This window comes from Ambystoma mexicanum, chromosome 14 (genome assembly GCF_040938575.1).
Source record: "Ambystoma mexicanum isolate Mex_15411 chromosome 14, UKY_AmexF1_1, whole genome shotgun sequence".
NCBI classification, from domain to species: domain Eukaryota; kingdom Metazoa; phylum Chordata; class Amphibia; order Caudata; family Ambystomatidae; genus Ambystoma; species Ambystoma mexicanum.
The window spans coordinates 328132171-328151188 of record NC_090940.1 but is presented as its reverse complement, the minus strand read 5'-3'; the positions used below and the strand labels follow the sequence as shown (position 1 = coordinate 328151188).

General features: G+C 49.9%; 2 protein-coding genes across 5 annotated transcripts in view; one reads left to right on the top strand and one right to left on the bottom strand.

Annotated features, from left to right (window-relative positions):
• Window positions 1-19018, bottom strand: part of FRMD6 (FERM domain containing 6) — a 312237-nt gene that overhangs the window by 209164 nt on the left and 84055 nt on the right. The window lies entirely within an intron of this gene.
• On the top strand, window positions 15426-18417 carry VPS16 (VPS16 core subunit of CORVET and HOPS complexes). The gene has a single exon (XM_069637462.1). The coding sequence runs from the start codon at window positions 15586-15588 to the stop codon at window positions 18088-18090; it is 2505 nt and encodes an 834-aa protein (XP_069493563.1). The 5' UTR covers window positions 15426-15585; the 3' UTR covers window positions 18091-18417.

Genomic DNA, 19018 nt, shown 5'->3' with positions numbered 1-19018 from the left:
TGTCAACAGAAAATCATTGCAGTTCAAAAGAGGAATGAGCAGGAAAAAGGCCCTAATTAACAAACAGAAGAAAACCTTTGCGAAAATGGTCCAACTGAACTCATTGAAGGACTTTTTCATAAAACAAGGCAAAAGAAACCACGATCAAATGGACGAGCTCTCCGATGCCGAGATTTTAGAGGCCACAAAGGAGCCTCCTACGGCCATAAAAATAAAGAAAACTAACAACAGCACAGCCTTTCTAGCATCAATGGGCCTGGCAGAGCCCGCTGGGAAGTACCTGGAAACAAAGGACTTAACAACAAACCTCCTGCAGCATCAGCAGCCCAGACCTGCGAAATCGAAATGTACACTGGGCCGCCTCAGATCCACTCTTCTAAAAACTCTGAAGAAACTCACGAACCTGCAAAATTGTCTGAAATTCGGGGTTCAACCCCTCTGGCGGAACCCTTGGGGGAACTGGATCTATCAGCTGGGAAAGCCCGCGATCAGCCTTTACCGATTGACAGGCCCTCCAGCCCTGCTCCAGTGGGTAACCCTAATCACCATCATGCTTCGAATTCTCGGCAAACGAAGCCCCATAAGTCTCTCAATCAGCAGGACGCGGGCTTGGGAAAAGACTGAACGACCATCTTTGGGTAGACCTGAAAGACAATCAACACCTCAATTGTTTCCAGCCCATGTTTTCAATCTTTCTTCCCCGCCGAGTACACCCCAGAGACGTCAGAGCTTGGGAAATCAACTGCCGCCTGCCCTCAAAGAAACCCCATCGAAGTCAAAAGATTTGTCAACCATCATGTCAGCCCTTACCATCGCGTTGTGCCCATTCTGTAAGCTTTACAAAGCTCTAGATGATAGTCAAAGAGACCAAACAACTTTAATAGCGATGATGCACACAAAACTCATCTATTTAGAAGGTTTCATCCAAGCGACGGAAAAAAGGCAAGCCAGTTCTAATTCTCCAACTACCAATTCTCAGTCCATGCACAATGAATCAGAAAATTCACTAACTAATACAGACCAAGCCATATCGAGAAATAAAAGAGCTTCACAATGAAATCTCAAAGCACTCAAACAGATCAGGAAAAACCTCACCCATTGACAAAAAAGAATCTACACTGGGACAACTTAAGCATTTTCAATTCATCAAGTGGCCCAAAGTCCCCCAAAAGTGCAAACCTTGCGGAGGTCTTCTTTTTCAAGGAAAGCTCACCAAGAAAAGTTCAATCTGACATCAACACCTCGGCAGGAGCCTCCAACAAGAAACAACTGGTGAGGGTTTCGCAGGAGACCAAGAGCTCGCTGGAACATACTCCTAATGCTCAGAGATCGCCAAATAAAAAAAAAACAAGCCCATCTGAAATTAAATGATCCATCGGACCAGCCAAAAAATACCAGAAACCACTCTGGCGACGCCAAAAAGGGGGGCAACTCTGCGTGAGTCCAACATGCAATCCCCTAAGACAACTGAAGACTTTCTCGCGGACTCATTTCTAATGAATCTCTCACAGCACTAGAACGACACTGTGCTAGGTGAGGATGGAAGAACTCAAAGAACTCTGCCGACCGCCAGATCCACCCAAAGACACCAGAGAGCAACGGAGCGAACACCTAAACTGCATACTGGAGAGCGACGAAGATACCCGCAGGAAGCAGTGCAGCGCAGCACTAAGAGGTTGGAAGAGTTAGAATACAGTAGAGACAAAAGAGCATCATTGAAAACTCCTCCTAAACACCATCGCCGAGAGAATAAAGCCTCGCCCTCAAAGCATAAAAGCGCAGTAAATCCATCAGATGCAGAATCGGCACTCAGAAACAGTCCTCGCAAACTTTTGCAAAGGGGAAGGTCTGAGAAAAAGAGAAAGACAACACTTTCCGACACTCGGGAAAGGAGAGGCCGCTCACCATCGATCTTAACCCTGAAGTTAGATCAATCAAGGAGGAACAAAGATGACATGGTGCTAAACCGTAGAATGGTGAGATATATCTTCAGCAAAATCTCGGCACTTAAACACCTGGAAACGGAAGACTACCTGAGGATTGAACCTTACCATAGGGGAAAAACAGCGAAAGCCTACATCCATATAAGAACAACTGCACTCCCAACCTCAATGAATAATGCCCTGGACGAGCTAACTTCACGGGGTTTTCACCTTTCAATACTAACTACATCTCTAACAACTTCTGCAGTCCCTAACCACAAGCTAAAACAATCGCAAAGCAGAATTTACCACAAGTCCACAATAAGAGACTCCACCAAAGCGGGAAGAACTACGAGTGGCAAGGCCAATCCAATGGTGCAGCGGCAACCTAGTCATAGTAGAATCACCAATGCGACAGAGTTTGGTCCAAAAATGGACCAATTGCCCAGATTCGAGCCTGGGGCTGACAAAAACAATCAAAACAATCAACCAAACTAAGCTAATTAGAACTCAAAGCAAATCCAGTACCTCGTCGCTCACAGCACCTAGCGAGAAGCTGGACAGGTCTGCAATCAAATCCAACAATGTGAAAGGAAGCAAATCGCTAACTGCACCCCTAGAACAACTGTGGGCGTGGCTCCCTAAACAGCTGTCAATCAGAAGCCACAAATAGCAGTTTGCTACTGACGGATTTGCGACACAACTGTCGGTTAAGCTAGGAAAACCAGTCCTATCGTAAACAGTCTTAACAATGGGATTTGGAACACACGTGGGTTCCGGCACCTGATGCAAAGAGGGGATGTCAATCTAAATGATTATGATATCTTGGCTTTGCAAGAGACCTGGTTATCAGAAACTCCATACCTCGACGGATTCACCATAGTAGACTCGCCAGCCAAAAAAAACATCCTGGGCCGTCCGTCAGCAGGAATTCTCCTTGCAGTTCAATCAGGCAGAGGAATCACACTTGAGCAGACCGTATCAGTTTCCAGAACTCATCTTGCAGTTCTTACCAGCTGGATACTGCCGGATCCTACAAAAAATGGAACTACTATGAAACTCCAGATTGCAATTATTGCAGTTTACTGGAACCCTCAAATTATAGAGGACGACGCCTTTCTCAACTCCATTGAAGCGACTATCGACCAGCTGTACACAGAAAAAGAAGTGTCAGCCTTGATAATCTGCGGAGACTTAAATGCGAGATGCCCCTCGACCCCGGAAAACCACGGTAAACAATGGGTGGAGTTGATGAAGTCGAGAGGATGTGCAAATCTCGCCCTAGTATTTCCCAATTCTAATCGATGTCCAACATGGCAAAATCACATTTCAAACGCCACCATAGATTATCAGGCCGATTCATGAAATTAATGTGCGCCGAAAAAACGGCGCACGCGTGCGAAAACGTGCGATTCGCAGTGAAATAGCGAAAATCGCAGTGCAAGTGCGATTATCGCACATCAATTCATGGAAGTCTGTGCACGCGCAAAATGTGGGATGTGAGCTGAAAAAGTGTGCGGCGCACGCTGGCGCACAGGTCATCGAACGCCGTGCGATAAGGCCACAGCGAATTCGCACATAGCGCGGCGCACATAACAAAAGTAGGCGTAACACGGGGCGTCACACGCAGAATGGGGAACAACTCGTGAAAATGTGGGCGTCACAGGGGAAGTACAGGAGGCAAGTGCGCAGAACGCCCACATGCTCGCCTGCAACACGTATTCATGGAATCGAATAGGGAAAAACAGCGCACGGCCAAAGACGCGCACAGGCCCATACATGTCCGCCACACGAAAGCAGGCGGTAGTGTCCCTGCGCAGGGAAAAAATGTGCGCCAGAGAAGGCCCACATGCGATCGGGCCGGGGGGAGCGTGTGCGTGTATTTCAGAGGCGCGCGAGAAGTTTCACACGCGATCGGGCCTGGGGGAGCGTGTGCGTGTATTCCAGAGGTGCATGAGAAGTTTCTCACACACGATTGGCCTGGGCGCGTGTATTTCAGGGGTGCGCGAGAAGTTTCACACGCGATTGGCCTGGGCGCGTGTATTTCAGAGGTGCGCGAGAACTTCCACACGCGATTGGCCTGGGCGCATGTATTTCAGGGGTGCGCGAGAAGTTTCACACGCGATTGGCCTTGGCGCGTGTATTTCAGGGGTGCGCGAGAAGTTTCACACGCGATTGGCCTGGGCGCGTGTATTTCAGGGGCTCGCGGGTGTTTTTTCACACGATCGTGCCTGGGGGAGCATGTGCGTGTATCTCAGAGGTGCGCGAGAAGTTTCACATGCGATCGGGCTTGGGGGAGCGTGTGCGTGTATTTCAGAGGTGCGCGAGAAGTTCCACACGCGATTGGCCTGGGCGCGTGTGTTTCAGAGGTGCGCGAGAAGTTCCACACCCGATTGGCCTGTGTACGCGATTCCATTGGACCAAAGGCCCTGACAGCGCAGGCGTGTCTGTGACATGACACGCGCGGGCGTGTCTCTGTACCCGGGGGAATGTTACAAGACCAAAAACTGCACGTCCGAGTGTCAGCCCGCGTAATTGGAGGATAGTGCCTCAGTGCGTATACGCGGAAGTGACGTTGGACGTGTGGTGCAGTTTAAAAGGTGCGTGTAGTACGTCATTTCCTTGTACGTGCTTCCCGTGGAGAGCGAGTGGGTGAAATCTGTACTTCTTGTCGGTTCACACGCGATTTACTTCACAGCGTTTCTAGTTCGTACTCCCTGTTACCTCTCAGTATTTTTCTGATTTTCTCTTCGACCTGTTTCCTCAAGCAGCGTTGACTTCTCCTTTTGTCCTGTCTCCTCAGACAGTGTACAATTCTTCTTTTGGCGCGGGTGTTGCCAACGCGCACACGCGCATATTTTTCAAGCTCTTTTCCCAGGCAGACGGTGAGTCGCGCACGTATTTACCAACTGTGCTAGCCCCGTGTGTAGCGTACCCCTTCAGAGGACATTGTAGGCTGCATGTGACACGCATACGTTCATTTTTGTGTTTCTGGGTGCCACAGCGTAGTGCAGGTTCCTTTTCCCACGCACGTCGTCTACGAGGGGTCGCGTGCACGTCATTTTCTGTTTTATGGGTGCCTGTGCGTTGCGTGACCCGTCATCTTTCCCCAGGGGTTCCATACAGCCTTGCTAGAGCACTTGGGTACGAATTCCATCTAGTACCCTACCCCTTTGACCCCCAATTGCCCAGGACAATTGTCCACTGCAACTCCCATACGCACAACTCCATCAGTGCCATGGCTGGGAGGCGAGCAAGTGGTAAGGGTGGCAAAGGTGGCCAAGCCTCAAGTGGTGGGCGTGGTAGGGGACGTGGCCAGGATTTGCAGACTCCCCCTAGTCCCCCACGTGTGGAGGACCAGTCAGGGACACACATCCCCCCCATGGTTGAGGGAAACGTGGCTGACACCATCCCTGCTTAGCCCTTGTTGGACCGGCCCGTTGTGGCACCTGACCTAGCACAGGGTGACTCCCAGGCTGACTTCCAGGTCGCCAAGTCTAGGCCACGGGTGGCGGCGCAAGCCAGTGTCACCAGGCCACGTGGTACAGGGGCAGCCATGTCATCTGCTGCCCCGAGTAGGCGGGGTAGGGAGGCTGCAGGGGCAGCTGCAGCTCCGTCCACCCCAGCTCTGACTCTCCCAGCAAGGACAGTGTTGGTCCCGGTACATCAGACTGAGGTTCCCCCTGCCATCATCACACTTCAGCTAATGCCTGCAGAAAGTCATGTGGTCAGTGTGCTATCGCACACTACTACTACACAGTCCACCGGTGCTCCTGCCTCTAGTGTCCAGAGCGGTGTAGGGCACTCCGGATCCCCACCAGCCACAAAAAGAAAGAGGAAGAGTGCTCGTCCAGTACATGCTGATGACCCCGACACGGCTACACGGTCTGGCACGCCAAGCAAGCCTAGCTTCAATGATGCCGAACTGGATGCACTTGTGCAGTATGTGTCCGAACATGACGCCGAAATGTTGGTCACTTCAGGGTGTAGGATTACACCTGCTCGACGTCAGGCACACTGGCAGTCCATCGCGGACAGCATAAGTGCCCTTGGGTTTATGAGGCGCACAGCTGTTGAGTGCTACAAGCGCTGGAACGACCTTAAGCGTAGGGCAAAGAAAAAGCTGGCCTCAAGTCATGCCGCAACTCTGGTGACTGGGGACTCCACAAGAGGACATATAACTCACTCTACATGAGCCTGTTGCTGGGACCTATGTCACAGAGGAGCAGATCCAAGGTGTGGGAGAACTGCCAGATTACAAGGCATTGTCCGGTGAGTGCACATGCATGTGTGTGTGATCCATGTGTATGTTGTTTGTGGGAGGGGTTCTGGTTGAGTGCCAGGTCAGGGTGTGTGTGCCTGAGTGTTTTGGCCCACCCATGTGCTTCATCCAATGCATTCGGCGCCCCGGGATTTGGGTATCACAGTATCCCTTCTGGCCACAGTAGGCGTTTTGCACTACATCGAGCCAGTTGCCCTTGAAGTGGCATCTTGCTACAACATTGTTCCGTATTTAGCTGTATTCATTCAGGCTGATTGTAGGAATTCACCTGGTTCTACTGCGCATCACTCTGCCCTATTGTCACATATATGACATGCCTATGGTACATGCCATCTGTGTGATGGCATGTGTCATGTATGTGTATTGGACATGCCACTCACAGGCCAATGTGTGATGGCACTGCTAGCCAGCATGCAGCTGATGTGTTGCTCTCCCATCTTGGTGTCATCAGTGTCTGACATTTTCCTCCCCTTCCAACTCATGGACAGTGCATTCATGGGAGGGTTATAGTCATGTGGGACATGTGTAAATCAAGTACTGGTACTGTAGCTTGTCTGGCCTAATAGCGTGCCATGGTGCTAATGTCTGTTTCCATTTTTTGTCTTTCATGTTTTTGCAGAGGATGACGCACCTGATGCTGTTGAGGGAGAGGAGATGGTGCAGGCCCAGGAGGGATCTGAAGCACGACCAGGCACCAGTGGGGGACGTGGTTTGGTGGTGGGGGAGAACCCTCTCTTGCTGCAGGCCATACTGTCCAGGGGTGTCCCTGGCTACACCTCCCCAGAACTCTTTTCAGGTGTTGATTCAGATGAGGCCTATGTAGATTCGCAGGTATGTGTTCATGGAAGGGATACTGTTCTGTCCGACCCACCTGCACCAGGGGTAGAGCCCACTATGGGGATGTCAGTGTTGGTAGGTGCGCCTGTGGTGTTTACGGATGCAGGGCCACACTCCGCAACATCTGATCCTGTTCCTGGGCCAGCAGTTCAGAGGGGAAATGCAGTCCTGCAGCCTCAGGCAGTGCCGACACAGCAAGGCGCAGTTCGCCTTGCCCCAGACAGGTGTGGTGCCCACCAACGCGGTGGCCATCCGCCACCGGGCAATACCGCATGGGAGCAATCCATTTACGGTATGGCTAACCAACAGGCAGCATCATCAGAAATGATTGCTCAAGCCATGGAGAGGGTGGCCACTTCCATTGTCCCCCCAGGCAGATGGAGCTACTACAGCAGGCAACAGACTCCATTTGCCAATCAGTCAGGGAGGACATGTTGGCGTCCAACAGGGACAGACAGGCGGCCCTGGACAATCTGAGGGAATCAATTTCTATAGGGGAGAGGTCCGGCACCTCAGGCAGACTCTTGTGGACCTTGAGGCTTCCACTGTCACCAGGACGGAACAGCTGCTGGAGCGCGTCACCCGTACGCTCTCAGCAGAGATGCAGGCAACTCGGGCGGAGGTCCGGGCAACACGTCGGGTGTTGCATGGGGATCTCCGCACCATATCCCTCCAGAACGAGGCCTTCCACACCCGCATGTTTGCTGCCATGGAGGACCAAACTAGGGCTTTGCGTGGGCTGCCTCCCATAGCACCCCCACCTCCTGTGGCAGCAGCAGCAGAGGTTGAGGAGAGCGAATCCAGCAGTGAATCTCCCACTATTTAGTAGCCGTGCAGGCCATGAGCCCATGGAGGTGTTTTTTTTTTCGCAACATTCACGCAGGTGGCTGTTGGTGGGCACCCTGTCCTCGGACCTCCTGGGTGGCCTCCCCCACCCCCCCTGGCCCACACATGGCCATTTTTGATTTTTTGTTGCAGTGTGTTGTCTTGTGTGGCTCCCGTGGGCATCCACTGTATTCCGGCTGGGCACATGCAAGCTTGTCCTGAGTTTGGGTTAGATGCTTGGGTTCCTGAGACACACACACCCCTCCTGCTTCCCGTTTCCATGGGCTTGCAAAGGGTGTGCCCAAGTGACAGTGACTTACACAGTGACGTTGGACTCCCATGACATGTGTGGGCAGTCTGTAGTCAATGCTGTGTATACATTCCTAGTGCATATTGTTGTTGTATTGTGCACTGCATGGTGTATTGATGTGTGCTTGTGCATCCATGTCTCCCTTCTAATTTGCAGGTTCATTCCTCATGTCTTCACAAGGCCGTCCACTTTGGAGATGGAGCTCATGTTGTTAGCAGTGGACTTCCAGATGTGCGTGGCAACAACACTGTACAGTTGGAGGTGGTGGATGTGCTGCCATTCTTATGTTGTAAGACTACGTATCCTTTGCCTTAGTACTGTCATGTTTATGCTATGTCGATTGTATTGTGGTAAGTATTTGGTCATGTGTGTTGTTGTTTCTACATTTATGTGGGCATATTGTGTGTGGCCAGTTTCCATTAGGGACACTGTACTTTGTGACACGTGTCATGTTTGGGGGATGACTTTGTTTGCTCTCACATGGCATGTCATGCCATGGTGTGTTGGGTGGCGGTGCTGGGGAGGGACACTGTTGTCATGTTGTGTCTTGCAAGGGGGTAATGATTTTAGCAGCATAGAAGTGTGTCTTTTGAACACAGCATTGGTGGTGTTTGTGTAGGTAGGGAAGCACACAATGGAACACTTCCAGATGTACAATCTCAGGCTGGTATGGTTGTGACAGTTGACTGTCCATTGACACATCATAATTGTCAGTTACAATCATCATTGATTGTCAGCTGGTATGTGCCAGGGCTGTGTGAACTCCACGGGGGTGTGATTTTATGTGAAGTAATTAGCCACGAGCTGCGTACGGGGTGCCTCACCCCGTGCCCTTTCCCCTCCCATGCGCAGTGGGCATGCATGTGGTTGGGGATGTGGGGGCACCACCATGTCCACGGCCAGGCCCCGGCGTGTTGCAACGTTGTGCAGGACACATGCTGCCACTATGATCCTGCACACTACTGGGGGAGCGTATAACAGCTGCCCGCCAGAACGGTCAAGGGAGCGGAAGCGTGACTTGAGCACTCCGAATGTGCGCTCCACGATGCCCCGGGTTGCAATGTGGGCTGTGTTGTATCTTACCTGGGGTGGCGTGGTGGGGTTCCGAATTGGCATCATCATGTGAGTGCTGAGAGGGTAGGCACTGTCCACTGGGGAGGTGGTGATGGGTATCATTAGTGGGGTTGTGACATTACTCAGTATCTGACATGCATGCATGCGCAGTGGCATTTATACTCACCGAGCAGCCATGTATCGCCATGCCGCCCAGCTTCTATGTTCCAGTTTAGGGTAGACATTCTGTAGGTGAAACTGTTGTGGGTGGAGCCTGGATAGTTGGCGTATACTGAGGTGATGATTCCCTTGGCATCACATACTACCTGGGCGTTGATGGAATGCCAGTGCTTGCGGTTTCTATAGATGTGCTCAGTTGCCCTGGGGGGACGTAGAGCCACATGGGTGCAATCAATGGCACCTAGCACTTTGGGGAATTGTGCCACCCTGTAGAAATCCTGGGCAACAGCCTGCCTTTCTGCAGGTGTTCTGGGCAGGTATATGTGCCTGCGGACTGATGGGCGTGCAGTGATGATGGCCAAGACCTGGTGTAGGCAGCGTGACTGCGTGGCCTGTGACACCCCCCCCACTATGGCACTTGTCCGCTGAAATGATCCAGTGGCTAGGAAGTGCAGTACATTGAGGACCTTCTCCAGGGGGCTGAGTGCTTGGGAGCACAGGGTGGTTGATGTGAGGTCATCCTCCCACTCACTGACCAGGTCGAGTATTATGTGAGGTGGAAACCTGTACCTCCCATACACATGGTCATCAGGCATCCCCAAAAAGGCTGGTTCTGGGTGTAAAAATTCTGGCCCGGACTATCCTCCTCCTCCTGCGGTATCCCACGGCCACTGCTGCTAGGAACGGTATGTTCATCCTGGCGTCTGAGCTTGTTTGTTGTTTGCGTGCACTTTTATGCTGTGCGGGTGGACATACGCCTACTACCTGCTGGCGTATGTGTTTCCGGATTGGCCACGTTCGTTTCCATGAATACGTGTTGTAGGCGAGCGTGTAAAACTTCCCGCGCAGTCCTGGAATACCCGCACCCAGCCCAATCGCGTGTGGCACTTCATGCACCCCAGAAATACACGTACCCCGCTCCCCCAGTCCCGATCGCGTGTAAAACCACCCGCGAGCCCCTGAAATACACGTACCCTGCTCCCCCAGGCCCGATCGTGTGTAGAACTTCTCGCGCACCTCTGAACTACACGCACCCAGGCCAATCGCGTGTGGAACTTCTCGCGCACCCCTGAAATACACGCACACGCTCCCCCAGGCCCGATCGCGTGTGGAACTTCTCGCGCACCTCAGAATTACACGCGCCCAGGCCAATCGCGTGTGGAACTTCTCGCGCACCTCTGAACTACAAGCGCCCAGGCCAATCGCGTGTGGAACTTCTCGCGCACCCCTGAAATACGCGCCCAGGCCAATCACGTGTGGAACTTCTCACGCACCTCGGAATTACACGCGCCCAGGCCATTCGCGTGTGGAACTTCTCGCGCACCCCTGAAATACACGCACACGCTCCCCCAGGCCCGATCGCGTGTGGAACTTCTCTCGCACCCCTGAAATAAACGCACACGCTCCCCCAGGCCAGATCGCGTGTGAAACTTCTAGCGCACGCGTGTTCCCGAAACCCGTAATACGTGTTCCCCGCTTTGCGTTTGCTGTTTGCCAGTCCGGTAAACTGGTACAGGGTTGGCACGGCCCTTTGCGATGGTTTTGCGATCTTGATGGCTTTTCCTTGCGCAAGGGCGTTCTTGGGGCCGTAACTGGCGCTGCTGCAGGGTCGCTGCGCCACGTCTGCTTTTGGAGGCGAGAATCCATGAATACGCTGTGCGCGGAAATTGATTTTATCGCATGCGGCCGGCGCAGACATTCACACGGGCACGCTGTGCGCCAGCCGTGTGCGACACTTTTGTGAGGAATTCCATGAATCGGCCTGTATATCTCCACATGCAACCATATGCTCAACCTGGCAACCTCGTTTGAAGTCGTAAAAATGATCGCAAGCGATCACAACCTGCTTAAAGCTACCTGGACTGTGTCCCCCCCGGAAGCTATGTGGACTGAATCCCAAACTGAATGCAACCAACAGAGGTCCCGATAGAAATTAACGGAGCACAGAATAAAAGAACTAACAGTTAGATACAACAACAGTTTGGACAACAAAGCCACTCAAGGGGTTTCTGAACCTGACTATCAGCCCTTGTTGAGCCCTTACAAATTAAGGACAACCAAAAAATGTCCTACGAGCAACCAGTTAGCGCATCAATATGATAAACTACTAGTGGTGAAAAGAGCTGCAATAAGACGCCTAAAGAGAAAGGCTAGAATCGCAAACTCAGAAGCCGCCCTTCTGGAATGGCAAAAAGAGACAACACTATACAAAGCCTGGCTAAGAAATCGACGGCTGTCCCACTACCAAAAAGACTCAGAAGCAATTCTTGCAAAAATGGGGGGAAAAGAATGTAAGAGCCTTTTGGTCACTGATCAAATCCTCGGGGGCCCACGCTGAGCCGTCTCTGACCAACAGAGTGAGTGAAACCTGCTGGACGGCCCACTTCAACGAAGTTTTTGGAGGCCCCATTGTAATCTCTGAATGCGGGATTTCTGATACAAGCGAGGAATGGGTAGACGTGGCAGACAGAAAGTCCATCTTAACTGCCATAAGCAAACTAAAAAATTCAAGGGCACCGGGCCCCGACGGGGTGACAAATGTAGACTTGGAAAAACTTTCCAGAAGAATGGTACATCTTTCTCTCTAAAGTCTTCGAAACCTGCGCAAAGAGCCGCCTGCTCTCGAGATCATGGACAACAGCTGTGGTAGCCCCGATTTTTTAAAAAGGCGATAGGACAAACCCTCAAAACTACCGACCAATTGCACTTCTTGATACAATAAGTGTTCGCCTCTCTCCTGCTATGCGAATTTCAACTCTGGTTCAAGAAAACGAGCCTTAACGATCCGTTTCAGGCGGGATTCCGGAAAAACTCAGGAATCATCGTTAACATCATGCTGCTCAGTACTCTCAAAAGCAAATCACAAGATGGAGCCGTAAAGCTGTTCCTCGCTTTCGTAGACCTCTCACAGGCCTTGCGATATTGTGGACCGACCACTATTGTGGAACAAACTGGCAGCCGCAAATTGTCCTAAGGCGATACTGAATCCAATTAAGGCCCTTCATACGAGTACATCAATGCGAGTAAAGCTGAATACTAAAGGCCTATTGTCAGAAGAAATTCCAACGTCCAGGGGTGTAAAACAGGGCTGTTCCCTCGCCCCGGCCTCATTTACTGCCTTCTTAGGAGTCTTCAATGTCACTGCAGAAATGGCGAAAAGTTTTCCTCCGAAAATAGGAGAAGTGGCAATCGGAAGACTACTTTATGCGGATGATATCACCCTGGCCGACCAAACCCCCATCGGCCTGCAAAGACAACTAACCAATCTAGCAAGCTACATCAAATCGAACAAACTGCAAATCAATGTCAAGAAAACAAAGATAATGATTTTGGGAAAAAAATCCAAGAAACAAAACCAGCTCTAATTCGAAGTGCCCGTCATGGCAATTAGAAAGCAACCCTATTGAAGTTGCGAAGGAATTCAAATACCTGGGCGTCATGCTGGACAGCTCACGTTCAGAAACCTGCATGCAGCGCTTCATATGGTCGAAAGCAAGATCTTCAGCAACCCAAGAACGAATGCTATACAATAAATTCGGCAGGTTCTCCTTGATTCCGCTGCTAACCTACTACAAGTTAAAAGTGGTTCCCAGTTTATTGTACGGAGCAGAAGCCATTCCAGCTCTCCCAGAGGATATTTGGGTAAAGATCGGAGGATTCTTCTGGAGATCAGTTCTGTCTCTACCAAACTCCACATCCATGTCGGCCATCAGGAGAGAGCTAGGCCTAATTTCCTTGGAGGCCCGGGCCGAAAACAACAGCATGTCTCTCTACAGAAACATCTTGCTCCCGGAAGCTTCGCCTTTGTATATCCTGCTTCAAAAAGAACTCAAGTTAGGCAGATCAAAACTGCTTACTGCCTGGGCTTCAAAGAGAGAATTCAAGCTGGAATCCGTTGCATGTTCAGAGTCTGAAATGCTGCAGAACCCACTGAGAATCAAAAAAAAAACTTGAACTAGACTGGATCAAGACTCAAGAAAATGCGGCAAAGAATAAGCTTCTAAGGCATCTGCCACCCTTTGCAAGGAAAATCAATGATCCCGTGGAAATTTACAAAAAATTCCCAAGCAAAAAACTCCGAAATCTTTTTATCAGAGCAAGACTGAAAATATTGCCAACGAATGAAATCCGCTTCATCAGAGGATTGGAAATCACGAACACTTGCAGACTATGCAAGGAGGAGGCCGAATCAGAATCAATCCGCCATTTAGTAACTGCATGCACGGCACTTCAATCAATACGAGAAAGCTATCTAAAATCGGTCTTAGAACCTTACGGGGTCCCTGAAGAATTCGAGCTGGTGGCCGCATATGATCAGTGGCCAAAGAACTGCTTGGACCATTGCCACTACCAAAATCCTACAGTCAGAGTTGGAAAAAATTGACCAAGAGTGGGAATGATAGATAAATAAGCAACCAAGAATAGCAGGAGAAATGCAACAGTACAAATACATGAACCAGGAAAGGAAAAGAAGGATCGAAAGGAGCTGCATCAGTTTTTGTAAAAACAATTAAATTTTGTTAACGCAAATAAAAAAAAAATTTAAAAAATAAGCGTAGCACACCAATTTAACAAAGTGACGTGTTTTTTACGATTAACACAATCAAAGGAATAAACACCACACTTTGGATCTTTAATGGGTTTTCATAATTGTTTTAAACCGGGGTATTTGGGGGGCTCAAAGTAAATATGTGATCAACGCACCCAAAAATCAAATGTCCTTTTGACTGACAATATTTCATTTTCTAAAATGTAAGCTTTCTCCATCATCGGACCTTTAAATCTACACTTCCACAATGCATTGCCATGGTTGATGGATTTTACATGTTCACGTGTTGAGCTTAAAGCCTCCACATCTGGAGGGAGTGATGCGGACAGCCTTCATAAAATATTTTTCAAAAGAGACGGGTTATGCACATTACATATATGCCAACCCTCCCGATTTAGGTGGGAGACTGCCGATTTTTCCATTAAACATATTGCTCTGTTTTATAAGTAAGTAGAACCCTGAGTGATACTGTCAGAAGTGCATTCCTTCCAGCTCACACACTTTTGGTGGGTGTCACCTGCCAAGGAACCCGTACACTCACCAGCCAAACCCCTAAAACGTTGATACAATTCAATGGGCTGTCACGAGTTAAAAAGTCAATCTTATGTTTTCACCTGCCCTGGGCGGTGCTGGCAAAAGGCCAGATCCTCCCTGATCCAGCAAAAAATTAAAGTATTTGATCCGGCTCCCCAATCCAGGGAAATCCATGTGCACTCTATATTTATTTTAAAATGCTGCGGTCCGTTCAGTTTAAATGTCACAGGGGTGGTAGCTAGGCTCAATGGCGAGACACAAGCCCAGTTCGGGGTCTATGCAAGAGCCCTGTAAAATCCTGTGTTGATTGTGCACTCTATGGGAAATAGTAATGTAAATTATTTTAGGTTTCAAAGGTGTGCGCATTTTATACTTGACTGGCAACATTATAGGAAACTGGCATATTTTCCAGGTGTTATGAAGGGCTGAGAGGCATTTATGGTGGGGTGGGGGAGTTGGGTGGGTGACTAAAATGTAAAATACCCTCCCTGGGCTCCCCCGCCCCGACCCATCGCTGGGTGCGATACACAAGTTATATAATGTGCAGTACTGCCACTGGGACAGAAAGGGTTGAGAAGCAGGCAAGTGTGACTAGTAAATTCCGAGCATAAACATATACGCTCCCTCCAAATTGGTAATCAACCAAAAGCCCTGCAGGACTGGACGAAGAACGCTATAATGTATCCTTACTTACTGGAAGCTTTCTCGCTCATAAGCCTCCTACCTCTATCGTGGTCTTAACGCTTCACACTTTCAAGGCGTTGGTTAGTAATAGCTTTGACTCAAGTGTTTTGACAGAATGCCGTGAAACGCGATGGTGTGATAGTAACACTTGCTTTCATTTTAATTGTGCGCGAGCCAGGTTCATTTCCCGTAGAGGCGTGGCCTGGGCGGTGCATATTACACTTGTAAGGGATTCCCTCCCTCTGTCATGGATGCCGCCTGGAGGCGGTCACAGAGAGCGAGACGCGCGGTCTAGTTGTTTTGACGTTCTCGTACAGCGATGTGTCACGCATACACCGCCATCACGTGAGCAGCCTCCGGTGACAGGAGGAGCCGCTGTCATACTAACGGCGCTGCTCCCGGTGCAAGGATGGCCTGCTACACGGCTAACTGGAACCCGCTGGGGCGCGCCTACTACCGCAAGCTGGAGCTCTACAGCATGAGCTGGGGGCTGCAGGAGGCAGACCTGCGCGGGAGCCTGCTGGCCGCCGCCCCGTACGGCGGCCCCATCGCCCTGCTACGCCCGGAGAAAGCAGCCGGGGGCCGGCCGCAGCTAGACATCTACTCGGCCTCGGGACAGCGGCTGGGAGGCGCCGCCTGGAAGAGCGGCCGGGTGGTGCAGCTGGGCTGGACGGCGGCCGAGGACCTGCTGTGCGTGCAGGATGACGGCACGGTGCTGGTGCACGACCTGTCCGCCCGCTACCGCCGCCACTTCAGCATGGGCAGCGAGGTGAAGCAGAACCAGCTGCTGCAGGCGCGCCTCTTCCACACCGAGCGCGGTACAGGCCTGGCCATCCTGACCGGCGCCTGCCGCTTCACCCTCACCACCAGTGTGGACGAGCTCCGGCTGCGCCGCATGCCCGACACCCCACTGCGGGCGGCGCCTGCCTGCTGGGCAGTCATCTATCGCGAGCGGCAACTCGTTATCCTCTTCGCCGCCGGACCCGACCTCTACCTGCTGGACAGCACGACGTGCACAGCTGTCACCCCGCCAGGCCTTAGCCCGCAGGCCGGCAACTTCCTTGCCATGTCAGTCTCCTTTACCCACAAGTACCTGGCGCTCTTCACCGACACAGGAAGGGTTTGGATGGGCGCCTCCTCCCTTAAAGAGAAGCTGTGCGAGCGCAGCACTGGCCAGCGTGCCCCACCGTCCAACGTTGCTTGGTGCCTGAAGCCCAGCAGCCCCCATCGTGCTCTGCTAGTCCTGTGGGACAGAAGCCTCGAACTGCTCGACACCTCCAATGATAGCGTCTCCTACGTGCTGGACGAGGAGTCCCACTTGGTGGCTGAGCTGGATGGTGTACGGATTATTTCCACATCAACACACGAGTTCATGCACGAGATCCCACGGGCCAGTGAGGATATCTTCAGGATTGCCTCCATGGCCCCAGGGGCCCTACTTCTAGAGGCCCAGAAAGAGTACGAAAAGGAGTGCCAGAAGGCTGATGAGTACCTTCGTGAGATCAAGGAGCAAGGGTTGCTGGCAGAGGCAGTGGAACAGTGCATTGAGGCGGCAGGCTACGAGTATGAGCCAGATGCCCAGAAGTCACTACTCCGAGCAGCCTCCTTTGGAAAATGCTTCATTGATAAATTCCCTGCAGATGGATTTGTGAAGATGTGCCACGACTTGCGCATCCTGAATGCTGTCCGTGATTATCAGATCGGGATTCCACTGAGCTTTCTCCAATATAAGCAACTTACGGTAGAGATCCTTCTGGACAGGTTGGTGTTAAGGAGATTGTACCCACTGGCACTCAAAATCTGCGAGTACCTAAGACTATCTGAGTTCCAAGGGGTCAGTCGGATTCTGGCCCATTGGGCCTGTTATAAAGTGCAGCAGAAGGAAAAATCTGATGAAGAGGTAGCTCAGGCCATCAATCAGAAGCTGGGAGACACTCCTGGCATCTCATACTCTGAGATCGCTTCTAAAGCATTCGACTGCGGAAGGTCTGAGCTAGCCATTAAACTCTTAGAGTATGAGCCAAGGTCAGGGGAGCAAGTGCCTTTACTATTAAAGATGAAGAGAAGTAAACTTGCTCTGCATAAAGCAATTGAGAGTGGGGATACAGACCTTGTGTACACAGTGGTTTCTTATTTGAAAAATGAATTGAACAGAGGGGAGTTTTTTATGACCCTACAAAATCAGCCAGTGGCCTTAAGTCTGTATCGACAACTCTGTAAATATCAGGAAGTAGAGACCTTGAAAGATCTGTACAACCAAGATGACGATCACCAGGAACTTGGTAACTTTCACATCCGCTCTAGTTATGCAACAGAAAATGGCATTGAGGAACGGGTGAGGGCTCTGCAAAATGCGGTGGATGAGTTCAACAAGGCAAAGAATGACTTTGCTGCAAAAGCTACAGAAGATCAAATCAAACTGCTCAGAATCCAGCGTCGTTTACAAGATGAATTAGATAAAACGTACCTAGATTTTTCTTTGCATGAAACTGTACACCAGCTCATACTGGATGGAATGCACAAGAAGGCAGAACAGCTGTACAAGGAATTCAAAATCCCAGACAAAATGTTTTGGTGGCTGAAGATTTCTGCTCTGGCAGACCGAGAGGACTGGGAGGAGATGGAAAAATTTGCCAAAAGCAAAAAATCTCCAATTGGATATTTCCCATTTGTGGAAATATGCGTGAAAAGCCACAACAGATTTGAGGCAAAAAAATATATTTCCAGAGTAAACCCTGAGCAAAGAGTTAAAGCATTCCTCTTAGTTGGGGACTTGGACCAAGCAGCCGAGGCTGCAATTGAACACAAGAATGATAGTGAAATGAATCTAGTCTTGTCCAAGTGTACTCCAAGTACTGACCATAATATCGTGGACAAAATTAACCGTGCCAAAAGTCAGGTTCTTAAGAAATAAGATCATTTAAGTTATTTGTTCTAGTTTAAAGAATCCATTATCATTTTCTATGTGGTTTAATTTCGGTATGTAACCCATGCTTATAAAGGCATGTCTCACAGGCAGTACACAAACACAACTACGTTTGTTTTCTATACAACTATAACGTCTTAGCGCAATAAGGAGTCCTTGGAAGAAACAGGTATGTGTATTCAATAGCAGCCCTGAGCTTGGAGAACAAGTATTTGTTAATTAAACGGTTACAAATGAGTGCACATGGCACAAGAAGGAGCATGCTCTTTTGCAGGGATTTGTTAGTATTCTTTTGCAATAAAAAAATGAAACTAAGAGGCTATACACGTATTTCTTGAATCTGAAATTGTCTATTCAGCATTAAGGCATACAGTACAGGATCATTGATTGCCTAAATTGGTCAAAAAGAAGCGCTCCATGTTCCAACAACTGGCTCAACAAGTGCTAATTGCATTCATTCTTGCTTCTGCTTTAGTGTTTAAAGCTTAAACACATCCCTGTCCTTTATGGCTAAAATATAACATTCATTGTAGAATGCTGACCACTGAAGATGATTGAGAGTTAGAATTTCCCATGCCCCGTTTAAACTGCATGCATGCTGAACTGAATAACCAAAAATTAGATGTTTTACATTTTCTTGATTAAAGGTGTAAAGCAAGCAGCCCTACAGATAAGTGATGTATCAGACACTTTTAAGCCTTAAAAAAAATATGCAAATAGTTTAATAAATTAAAGTGAGGAGTACAAATATTCCTAACCAAAGAAATAGGAAACCATAAGCATGGAACATTGACCATCTGCTTTCACCCACACAGTGCCATGGATATTTTTGGACCAGTAGTCCATGTAGTATCACAGAAAGAAACTACTGTTGTTACTGCCTGATCGGAGCAAACTAGCTGCAAAGAAATATTCC

Coding starts and splice junctions, on each gene's coding strand:
- VPS16 (XM_069637462.1), top strand. CDS start 15,586: ATGGCCTGCTACACGGCTAACTGGAACCCGCTGGGGCGCGCCTACTAC.